Source organism: Haemaphysalis longicornis, unplaced genomic scaffold, assembly GCF_048455015.1.
Source record: "Haemaphysalis longicornis isolate Haplotype H1 unplaced genomic scaffold, Haemaphysalis longicornis Haplotype H1 scaffold_2, whole genome shotgun sequence".
Lineage (NCBI taxonomy): Eukaryota > Metazoa > Arthropoda > Arachnida > Ixodida > Ixodidae > Haemaphysalis > Haemaphysalis longicornis.
In genome coordinates, this window is record NW_027526295.1 from 164,678,187 (window position 1) to 164,690,681 (window position 12,495).

Genomic DNA, 12,495 nt, shown 5'->3' on the forward strand with positions numbered 1-12,495 from the left:
TAAGCAATAACGGCTGTCAACCTCATATGCGAATAATCATCATTAGTCTACTTAGAGGACGAATGCCTAGTAATCATCAGCCTCGTTAGAGGGCGAAGGCTTCTCCCATTGACATCCAACCGCCCCTGTCCTGCGCTGTTCGAGTCCACAGTTTACCCCCGAAGTTCCGTATTTCATCCCTCCATCAGGTTAATGGCCTTCCCCTGCTTCTAGACCCATCACTTGGTATCCACTCTGTTACTCTAATTGTCTACCGGTTGTCAGTTCGTCTCACATATGGCCAGCCGAAGTCCATTTCTTTTTCTTTATTTGAACAATGATATCGTCAACTCAAGTTTGTTCTCTGATTCAGGTAGTTCGTTTCCTGTCCCTAAGTGTTACGTTTCGCATATTCATATGCAAAATGTTGCTATAAATAGTTTATTAGTGTAAACAGCTTTTGAAGCTTCTTTTTAACGTAAAGTATATAAAGTATATGAGCTTCGCTCAAAGTGACCGTCTGCGGCGATAAATATAGAACACCAGAGGTGAGATAACGCGTTTCTTATCCGTTAGATGCGTCCCTCTTACCGCCACGCAACACGTCAAATGATTGGGGCCTGTATAGTGAGCAACAAATAAAAAAAAACCTTCAGAAATATTTCATCCTCAAAACTTCAACAATAAAGTAAGCAGATGTTAACAGAGCCTAGATGTTAACAAAGCCCTAAATATGGTAGGTTTACGAAGTGCGATGATCCAACCTGTTTTAACGATCCGTTTTTCAGTGTTTTGTTCCTTGTGCATATAGCCTGTAGATGGGGATGTTTGTAGAACGTATCAATTCGGGTCACGGCCATCGTAAACCTAAATGCACGAACCCCCGTTACAGTGACGTAATGCCAATATGAATAGAAAGCAGGCAAAAAGTGGCCGAGGACATTGAAGGCAAAGCCAAAAAGGAGGCAGATTTATGTGGTGTCAATAAGAGAGAGAGAGAGAGAGAGAGAGAGAGAGAGAGAGAGAGAGAGAGAGAGAGAGAGAGAGAGAGAGAGAGAGAGAGAGAGAGAGAGAGAGAGAGAGAGAGAGAGAGAGAGAGAGAGAGAGAGAGAGAGAGAGAGAGAGAGAGAGAGAGAGAGAGAGAATAAACTTTTATTGAGCCCAATAAGGTATTGGCTAGTGTACGCAGGCACCGGATGGGGTGGAACTCTCTTCTCAGGTCCCATATGCGTCTAGCAGCGCCTGGCCCCTGGCCCAGCGCGAGCTGGATCGTCAGGTCGGGGCTAGACAACAAGGTCTACTATCGCTCTCGGAGGTCGGTTGTGGGAATAGGGGGTGGGGGCGGGCGGATCTCAAGAGACTCGCACTCAGCCAGGACGTGGGCCAGAGTGCCTTGTACCTGTCCGGGTACGTCTTGTTTAGAAGTGTGGGACGCAGGGACGTACCCAGAAAAGGGGGGGGGGGGGGAGAGTCCCGGCCCCCCCCCCCCCCCGAAATATTTTGGGCCATACTCCCCCTTCCCCGCGCCACCTCTCTCTTCTCCTCACACACATTCTAAAGCACCGCCATATGAATCCTGGGCTGGATAGCTAATTGAGGCGTTTTTTCTTTCGAAATGAGCCAAATCCACCTCAGGAGAATTTGAGGGAAAAAAGGAAAGTTTGGAACCGGGCCTAATTGCAATGCTGTCAAAAATATTAAATGACATGCTTCACATGTCACCTAGGGGAAATCTATAGCAACAAGTAATTAAGAATTAAGCGGAGAATTTGAGCAATATTAGGATAAGTTCTGATTTGGCTCGTACTCAGTTGAAACAGGCAAGTTTGCGGCATTCTTATGAAAACTTTATTGTAATTGACTTTCAAGAATGGTACGATAGAATTTTAAGCAAAAAAGGCAATAAACATGCAACAGAGCTTCAAGAACAGTAAAACTATACATGAAGAGCCGGTGAGTCATCTTGGCAGCATTAGCAGCTATTTTCGAATGGTTCCATAGGGTACTTTTTCGGGCACGCCTGAAGACACTCATGAAGCTCTTCATTGCCTTGCCATAAATTCCCAAAACGCTTCACAAGAAGCCTGCTCATATCATCTTTCATGGCTTGCCATGGCTTGTAAACGGCAGCTAATTTGTTAGGTACGTAAATGGGAAATATGGGAGTAATAACAATAGTATTAACCAGATTTACTCCGTAAGGACGACGGAGACGAGATAAAATGATAGTATCACATCTCTCAATTTCATTTCATTCACTTCCGCTCACGTTATCGTAGATTTCTGGCGGCACATCATTTGCCGATCTCCTCATTGCTCTCTGAACTCATAAGCCAGCTCTCGAAAGCAAAAAAAAAAAAAAAAAGACGCAAAAACGCACAAAACACCCCGAACAGTCACACCAAAAGCTGAATCCCGTTGGGCAAATGAATTTGGCGCATTTTGATCCATGCCACATTAGAGTCTGGCTCATTTTCCAAACGAAGTAAGATCTGCGTACACGTTTGCAGCGAATTGCCTCAACTATTTCCTTGCTACATTTTTTTCTTGGGGAAAGTTGCCGGGTTTTTTTGGCAGTGCAGTTTTATCTGACTTAGTTTTTGTTTGTGGATAAGGTTCAATTAAAAAAAAGACGCCCCCATTTGGTGGTCAACGTGGGATTTTAAAAAAAAAAACAAAAAAACAGGCGAGGTTTGTTTGCTCCGTTTACACGGAAGCCAGTACCGCTGTACACTGGCATTGTGCTCTGCTGCCGGCCTGCCACTTGCGATTCGCTGCACTCCCTTTACCCTGTTCGTCGGTGATTGGTGCTTCGGTTCTCTCGGACAGCAGTAACTTATCGCTTGTCTTGCCAGGGTGGCGGTTTCAGCGGGTCGGGTCGCATATGCTTTGGTGGGGAAAGAAAATTTTTGTCTTTAAACATTCAACAAATGCCTCCATCCTAGCGCGCCGTGGTCTCGGCGGATACTGTCGCCCATGCTTAGTGTTTGTGGCTCAATCGTTTCCTTCCCTGAGCCGAACTCACAGCGCGTTTTTCATTAGTTTTCATGGAATTGGTGCTTTTGCGTTTGTCGGTAAGAAGTCTGCTTGCCGCAGAGAAACACGCTGTAGGGTTTCTCTACGGAATACCTTCCAACATCCGGCCTCGCGCACGTGTGCAGCGGACACAAAGGCTTTGAGCCGGATGGCGACGAGCGGAGTGGCGCGAGGGGAGGCTTGACCCCATCGCCCGGCGCCTCTAACGACTGTTACGCCGGCCTAGGGAAAGCTACCGTGGGAATACAAAAGCCCTGTTCCACAGTCGGCGCTTCCGTCCGGACAAGAAGGATCGTTTAAAAAGGTAGCGCAAGAACGTTACGAAGCCCGACGACGGCAGGGTGTCAAAGTGAAGGCGCGCATCGCAGTTGTATGGCGGCAAGAGACACTGGCGGCATTTCTTTGGACAACTAAAGCCAGTGACACTGTTGGTTGACAGCTATTGTGGTTAATGACTCTTATGCACAACGGCGGGTTTACGGATCCCGAGCTGCATTCCTATGAACAGACCTCGAGAAAACCGGACTTGAGCTGGGAAGGGTACGGAGTCAAGGTGGCCAATGGTCAACATGGGAAAGAGAGACGGGTGTGCAGCAGGTGATTGGTGAAAATGAACCCGGGCAGGAAATCTCGACGGGCACCAAGCAGACTTTTGTTCGAGAGAAATTTCGGCTTCAAAATTGGACGGCGAACAGTTTCTTTGTATTAGGGAGGTTATAACACCCCGGGTACATAATATAAAAATATGAGGCGTAATAAAAATAGCGTATTCTCGCGATGTCGGAGTATCGTCAAGGTGTCGGCAGCAACGAGTTTACTTCACCAACGGGCCGAACGAGAGGACGGAGGAGACGCTCATTCCCTCATTGCATCCTGAGTCATTGATATGAGCAAAAACAGCAGGACAAGCCACGCTTCGAAGCCGAGGAAGCGACAAGGCGCATCCCTGGAAATAACAAGGTTCTTTACAAAACTTCGTAGGTAAGCGCTGACGCGCTGGCGCTTGCCACCGTTTTTTTATCTACATATACTGCATGCAGTCCAGTGCGTCTTGATACTGCAATTTCCGAGGCCTGAATCCTTCGCGCTTTGAATGGCAGATCGTTAAACGTCGAACTCTGAGGGTGTTTTAGGGTAATAACACACGGAATTAGGCGTATGACATCTCCGATTTACCTGGCATTTTGTTTCCTTCCTTCATAACTAGTAGCCGCAGGTTTTGTTCGGAGAAAAATATGGAAGCGCAAGAGGTTTGCCACGGAGAACTGAACTCTCGAGCTCCTACATGCACATCCGTTTCTGCCGACTTCGGTTGCGTATAACATGTGGGATGCTCCTGAAATATGCCTTAACATTAGCAGAGGGAATGTATAGTTACTGTGCAGTACGCGTATTTATTCTTGTAAATATTTTAATTACTGCTGTTTTTTTAATTTTGCAAACTTCGCGTGGGCATCTTTAAAAATCTCGAAATACGAGTGTTTTCGTTTTTCTCCTCCATCCCAAAAGCGGATGCACTTAATTTCATTTCTCTATGCAGGTTTACGCGCCTCTATTGTAAATGATGGGCGTTCATCGTGTTTGTACTATTAACGGCCGGTACCCGCGCCCTCTCCCTTAATTTGCATAGAAACGTTACCTTGGGTTGCCCCCCCCCCTTCCGAAAAAAAATCCTGGGTACGTGCCTGGTGGGACGCGCTAGCGACCCCGCCTGTATTCTTCGGATAACGGTCTGCTGTTTTCGGCTTAATAAAGAGGAATGCTACACGACACGCTGAAGTGGATTTGTTCTTGTGAAACGGTTATTTGTATACAGTTGTCGTGGATAGTTCTACTATTGCAATCCCTTATTTCACTATGAAGGGGAAGTCTAGAGCCATCTTTTATTTGCGAATTCCCTGTGCACACCAGTCAACGAGCCATGGGTAGCTCGAGGTTTGCTACTTCCCTCAATATCTCACCTGGCCGGCAGCCACTCTGGTAACATTTTGGGGTCGGTAACCTACCAGGCAGGCACGGCGGCATCCCGGCGTGCACGAAAACGTGCTCTCAAGCCTTTCAGGAGGCCAAACACCGTACCGCTCCCAAAGCTGCTGAAGCCTGTTCACATGCAACACGACGGATAGTGAGGGTAATCATAAAACAGCACGTTGTTTACTAAGCTGAGTTCTAGTATTTGATATGACTTCAATAGTACCAATTGGGAGCCATAAGTTGGAAGGGCACGAGAGCGATCAGAGCTATCATTGTGTGTTTCGCGCAACATCTGTATCTCTTCATAAGCACGCGCCGCTAAATACGCTCTAGGAACTTGTGCATGAGCTCAGCGAAGTACGTAAACTGAAGGCATAAATCCGGGTTCAGACTGTTGCCGCCACTGTCGTAATAACTTTTAAGAATCACGTCATTTCACGTCTCAGCCAACCGAAACTGCGTGACACGTCTTTTTTTTTTTTTACGTCCATAGATCACGATATGGCTTTTGCGTCGATAGTCAGAACATAGCCTAACTCTGCAAGTACATTAGGGTTCTAATAATGTATGCTGCAGATCACAGGCTACCACGTCTATCGGCTCAAGTCCTTCCCCCTCGGCCGTCTGTACGGATTTGTGATAACAAGTCAACTGGTCTGCATCGCCCAGTTTCCTAACTCTGCGTGCGCACTTCGACAGCGCATTAACCTGATGGCCGCCCAACTCCACCGTCGTTCCTGCCGATGCCACCATCCAAGATACCTACCGCCTGTTACGGTGCCCAGCCGTCTCTGTCGTGTCACCGTTGACCGCGTGCGCAGCTTGGCGACGCCACCGTCCTCCTCACAACAAGGAAAACTTGCGTTACTGCTCACATGCACTTTTTTGCCAGTGTTACAGCGAGCCTGTGTAGCGAGCCCCCCGCCCCCTTAGGACCGCCACTGAGGTGGCCACAAAGGTCGTACTCGTCATGAAGGTAACGTGTAAGCGAAACCGTACACAGCACCGAGCTGTCACTTATTCCTAAAAGTCTTTGTAAGTAGCGGTGCATGCACTCGTAGAAGATAATGAAATCACAGGACAATACACTCGTCGCTGCCGGGTAGGGAGTCCTGTTTTTCATATGCGCACAAATTGTGTCTCAGGGAACGCAATGTCGCTATTAAGTATGGACAGGCCAACGGCCCAGCTTTTTCAGGAATGCGGTAGCATTCAACTACATCGGGCCCAGTGGGACGTCATGGCCGAATTCCGTGAGGTGGCATGAAGGGCGCAGCGAGTTTTCTCCTGTTCCGAGCTTCGGCAATAAACCAAGACCCTAGACATTGGCCAAAAAGTGAAATGAAGGATCCCATCATCGAACGATGAACAGTGAGGCCAATTTGCGTAATTGTCTTATGAAAGTGTCTAGTTTGAGAATGCGCTGAGATGAACGGATGCACCCTGCCTAGGACATCGGTGCATCTTTGTATGCTACTGAGAAGAACGCCTCTGAGAAGAAGAACACCTCTCGTTGCACCGCTCGGACGAGGTCAGTAAAGAGCTGGTCACGGCGCGAGCCCTGGCTGTCGCGGACGCCCTCTGGGCCTCTCCCACCCCACTTCCCTGAACCTGAGGCTGAAATAAAGTTCTCTCTCTCTCTCTCTCTCTCTCTCTCTCTCTCTCTCTCTCTCTCTCTCTCTCTCTCTCTCTCTCTCTCTCTCTCTCTCTCTCTCTCTCTCTCTCTCTCTCTCTCTCTCTCTCTCTCTCTCTCTCTCTCTCTCTCTCTCCCTCACTCTCTCCCCTCCCTACCTCTCTCTCTCTCACTCTCTCTCTGGAATTTTACGATGTGTTTTATACAAAGCGGAGGACGTCAGCCGATGATTAAAATAAAAACAGGAATGCGGCTGACGTACTCCCTCGTTCACTGGAAACATGACGCTACTCCCAGCGTCCTCGACGAAACTGAGAATGGAGCAAAGCCTAAGAATGAAGAGCAAAGAGGAAACGTGCTGCGACAGCAGCTTTAAGTGGGTTATTCAGTCCAGTATGCGGTAATAAATAAGCTACGCAAATCGAACGAGGGCAAGATGAGAGACTGTACGCGCTTACTTTGCGTCTTTCGTCTTGTTCGTAGTTTATTTGTTACACGCGTGCTTTATAACACGTGCCCCCGTTACAGGTGTTTGGGTGAAAGCTAGGCCAGTTATTTTTGCTGAGTATCAAAAGTGTGCGCTTACCGACGTCCGCTGTAGGATATACGATCTGCAAAGAACAGAAAAATGCTGGCGTTAGTATAAAGAAGAAGCTTGCTGCGTTGGTTGAATAACACCCCAGAGAGCCCGTTGCCAACAAGCTATCCATGGACTTAGTGCTGGTAAACAGCTCGTGCTTAGCGCCAAGAGGGGCCTGTTTAGCCAGCAATTAAAGGCATTCCTAACGTACCATAGATGCAGTCATACTTCGCCATCTCCGAATTATCATCTCCCCCCACAACAGCTCTGACACAAAATCCCCCCCCCCCCCACCCCCCTTGATACTCACCTCAGTTTCTCTTCTACCCCACATCAGGAACACTATACCACACAGTGAAGGCATGCCCCAACGCCCCAGACTTTTCTCCTAATCCCAACCCTACCCCTTCACAGAGGGCGGCGGCGCTGAACAGCTCCGAACCCTGTTCCCAGCTTCGGCTGGATGAAGAGGGCACGGAAGGCCGGCTACAGTCAGGGAGTCCTTGAATGAGGACAAGTACCTCTCACTGGTCCGGAGCATATAGTTTCAGACAATAATATTTAGAAAGGAATTTGGCGCTGTGATCGTCCGCAGCGATGGACATGATTTGTAGAAGTGGATTCGGAGGAAAAAACTTCCGGAAATGCGTTTGCCTTTGAACTCAGTGTCGCCAGTGCGCTGGCGCCGCGCTGAGTGAATATGCTCTATAACCAAACTTGCCAGTCCGGCTCTGGATGCGTTCTTGGGAGCGGTGCGAAGCGAGGAACGAACGCCGCTTTAACTTCTCCAAAAAATTATATATAGCATCACCAGAATAATTAAGACTTTCCGGGGCTATACATTAATCATACAGGCAAGATATCAGGAAATTCGTTATTGCCAATTGATATGGGCATCCGGAACTAAGTCCTCCAAAAACAAGATATACACACTCCAAAAAAATGCTATGCGTGCTATTGGGAATCTCTGTTACAATGCCCATACATCTCATTTATTCGCTAAATTTAATGTTCTAAGGTTTAATTCGGTTTATGAATATCGGCTTTTAATGTCTTTAAAATCTGAAATTCGCACAAATAGTACTACCCTGAAAAGCCTAGCTCACCTGCAGTTAAACGTTTCAGCTCGCTGTAATCGTCACAGCGAACTCTGGCACATCCCTACACCGAGAACAAATTACGGCTTTCAAATGCTGAAATTTGCCATTCCGCATGTGCTAAATAAATATGGGCTTACTCTGGAACAATTTCACTCACTTTCTGCCAGCGCTGTCTTTACTCTACTCAGTTGTGGGCAGCAACCTATTCCTCCTTCAGTCGTAGTCGTACACAACCACGGACCATAGGAGACCTGTGTCTGTCACACACATATATTATCATTTTGTTTGTCTGACATTTGTTTTTGTAAAATAAGTGTATTACGTTAGAAAAATTGTTCTACAAATTTAGTCTGCGGTCATAAGAAAGTAGTGCTTTGAATGTGTTGTTATATGCAAAAACATATGCATTTGATACAAATCGCGGAAGCCTCATTTGCTAAGAAATTATTGTATAGTTTGCCTGCTACTTCCTTCTTGTTTTCTTTTCGTTTTTTTGTGTGTTTTTTGTTTTTTTGTTTTTGTTGTTGTTGTTTTTTCTGGAAGGTGGGGCTTTGTCAAGCTGCATGTGCGCAGCTTTCTCCTCATTTCCCACACCACATTGCGTTGTTGACATTTCTGTTTGTAATTTCCTTTGTATGAGCATGCGCTGCTTTGTGGTCAAATAAAGAAACTACCATATGCATATACAGGGTGTCCCATCTATCATGCACCAAGATTTAAAAAAAGAGTAAAGGCGTAACTCGAAAGAAACCACGTGCATAATGTTTGCAGTACTGTGAATAAGCGGACAGTATTTTTTTCTTTAATGAGACTTAATTAACTAATTGTAATTAATTATGTAACTCGAGAAATTCTGTCCTAATCACTAAAGTGTCAATGAGGCACTTGTAGGTAACCACGAGGGGTATCTAACTGCGGTATTTTCAGCGATGAACTAATTGCGTACACATTTATTCTGACTGATAAAGGAAACCCGCGAAATATGAAAAATACCACGTGACGGTGCCTCCGCGCGCACAGTAAAGCAACGCCCTTAAACAGGCTGCCTCTGAGTTAGCCAGAATGAAATAGACAAAAGAAAGAAAGAAGAAATCGCGACCGAGTTTGTTCCTTATCTGCACACGCGTCCCGCGAATCTTGCTGCTGCTGCTCCTTCCATGCATGCTATTATCAAGGTTATGCGCTGTCTCTTCGGGCGGGTAACACGCGAAACAGTTGCTTTCAATCCCCTTTGTTTGGGGACGCTGCTTTACAAAACGCGCGTAAGCGTCGTCACGGGGTATTTTTCATATTTCGCGGGTTTCCTTTATCAGTCAGAATAAATGAGTACGCAATTAGTTCGTCGCTGAAAACAACGCAGTTAGATGCCCCTCGTGGTTACCTACAAGTGCCTCATTGACACTTTAGTGATTAGGACAGTATTTCTCGAGTTAGATCATTCATCATCATCATCATAATCATCACCAGCCTATCTACGCCCACTGCAGGGCAAAGGCCTCTCCCATTATTCTCCAATTGCCTCGGTCCTGTGCCAACTGTGACCAATTTAGATAGATAATTAATTGTAATTAATTAATTAAGTCTCATTAACGAAAAAAAATTACTCTCCGCTTCTTCACAGTACTGCAAACATTATGCACTAGGTTTTCTTCGAGTTACGCAATTTCCCTTTTTTAAAATCTTGGTGACCAATTTAGATTAGTTCGTCGCTGAAAACAGCGCAGTTAGATGCCCCTCGTGGTTACCTACAAGTGCCTCATTGACACTTTAGTGATTAGGACAGTATTTCTCGAGTTAGATAATTCATCATCATCATCATAATCATCACCAGCCTATCTACGCCCACTGCAGGGCAAAGGCCTCTCCCATTATTCTCCAATTGCCTCGGTCCTGTGCCAACTGTGACCAATTTAGATAGATAAATAATTGCAATTAATTAATAAGTCTCATTAACGAAAAAAATTACTCTCCGCTTCTTCACAGTACTGCAAAAATTATGCACTAGGTTTTCTTCGAGTTACACAATTTCCCTTTTTTTAAACTTGGTGCATGATAGCTGGGACACCCTGTATTCACACGCTCCTCTTTGCAACACGGAGCTGAATCCAGCCACGGAAAAATTTGGTCAGGAAGGTGACACCGGAAAAAGGCACATGGGTTAGTCAAGATATGCTTTTCATGTAATGAGCTTACTTTACACGCTGCTTTAAACTTTCGGCCACGTCTTAGACTTCTGATATAAGGAGAAGGTAAATAGTCAATGGAAACGCGATAAAATAACAGCAAGTGTTTCAACTTAAATGTTTCTGCCACTGCACACCAGACGTAGTGTCAAGAAATTTGCACATGAAAAGCTGTTGCATTTCGAAATATTCATTTGCCAAATCTTGGCGCTTTTTTGTTTCTGCGTGAATAAGCTTTTTTTTTTTCAAAGCTAACTTTGGTGATGACTCGCGAGAGTAACCATATCAGCTTATCTTTGATTGTTACGTTCTCTTTTGCGTTTTTAATTGGCGCGTATAGCCTACATTAAAAACCTAGGCGACCTTAGATGTTTCTTGAGGAGGTTGCTGGCACTTCCAGTTTCCTTAATGTAAATACTCCTCTCGAGTATCTGTGCAAAATTTCCAGGAAAGACTTGACGCTAGCAGTAATGAAAAGTTGATTCCCTCTTACGATTTACCGGCAACCATATCTAACGTTTTCCGATAGACAACCGCATGTGCATCTAGGCTGCTGCAAGCTTCTGAGACTCGGGCTCTTGTCGCCCACGTTTGTCTAAACAGCACACCGCACTCGGTGGCCTATTTTCAAACTTAAATCTCCTCCTGCACACGTCAGTTCACTCAAGCAGGAGTCATATATTCAGCAAAATAAGTGTCGGTATTAATTCATCAATGTCACGATGTGGTAGGCGCCGTGGTGTACAGCATCAACGACGCTTTAGATTCACGCTCACAGTGGATAAATACCACCAGGAAGATAATTTTATATTCCAACCATATTTCGGCCATCCTCGGCAGGTTTGGAGCCTCGTCTTTTTTTCCGGCACATTTCTGACGCCGCGTCTATTGGTGTTTGAGTTTTTTAAAGCCGATTTCAGCTCAAGGCTGTTGCGAAAAAGCACTGCTGTGACAAAAGTGCGCGCATATGAACAAGAGGAATACAAAGGCTAACAACTTTACAAAGTACCAGGGTCGGTGACAACGGCGTGGGTACATTCGAGGACAAGCATGCGTACTCAACTGAGGCTAGCAATGATCTGTGAGTGATAAATTCTGGGCAGATTTTACTGAAAATAAAATAAAGCGATCGTGTCTGGGTTAGGAAAAGTGGCTCGTAAAGAGGCGAAATAACTGAGAAAACAGACACAAGCACAAAAAAAGAAAACTAACGTGCCATCCCTATTGACCCGCCACTGGTTCCCAGAACTGTTCCCCTCTCTTCGTTGGTTAACGCCGACTGTAACTTCGATGGAGTTCGCCTGCTTGTCTCTATTCTGAACACCAGTGCATGCTCATTGGTTTGGTTCAAGAATACCCTGACGTAAGTTGAGAGTCATGCCAGCAAAGGGATACAAGTCATATCATACAATTCGAAAGATAGTTGATATGACGTCGTCGCGGCCAAAAGATGACGCACGAAATGGGCAGTGGTTGGCACATTGAGCAACCAATGGCGCAAAGCCCAAAAAACAAGCCAAACTGTGCTGGTATTGTTGTGAAAATAATCAGGGAAGCTCACGTAAACAAAGGAAAGTAATAGAGTTCGAAAGAAAATTGGGCAAATTTTGCTCTGGGTGGGAATAGAGAGCCGCAACCGCACTGGCATTGTCCCCTGGAACACAAAAAGCGTTCCCTAAATAAAAAAAACATTGGCCCTTCTGGTATAGTAGTCAGCAGCCTTCTCCCACTTGGAAAGATGCCTTCCTCATGTACTGGACGTAAATAGGCTGACAACGACGACGACGACGACGACGACGACGATGATGATGATGATATAGAAACCAAATGAATAGGCCAAGGCTCTCACTTATAGTAACGGAGAGCAGAAGAAAGGGACTCAAAGTAAAAATGATGATGATGATAACGACAGGACACGTTCGGCAATCGCACATTGATGCTTTTACATTTACTACATCATAAGGAGGGCTTAGGTGTTCTCGTGATTTTTTTATCTTACCCCCCCCCCTT

The 12,495-nt window shown here is 45.8% G+C and overlaps 1 protein-coding gene across 1 annotated transcript in view; it reads right to left on the minus strand.

Moving 5' to 3' along the window:
* LOC144169430 (uncharacterized) overlaps nt 1-12,495 on the minus strand; it is a 45,792-nt gene that overhangs the window by 29,829 nt on the left and 3,468 nt on the right. Inside the window, exon 2 of the mRNA XM_077698582.1 lies at nt 7,209-7,233. Coding sequence (XP_077554708.1) covers nt 7,209-7,233 — 25 coding nt within the window. The remainder of the gene's footprint in view (nt 1-7,208; nt 7,234-12,495) is intronic.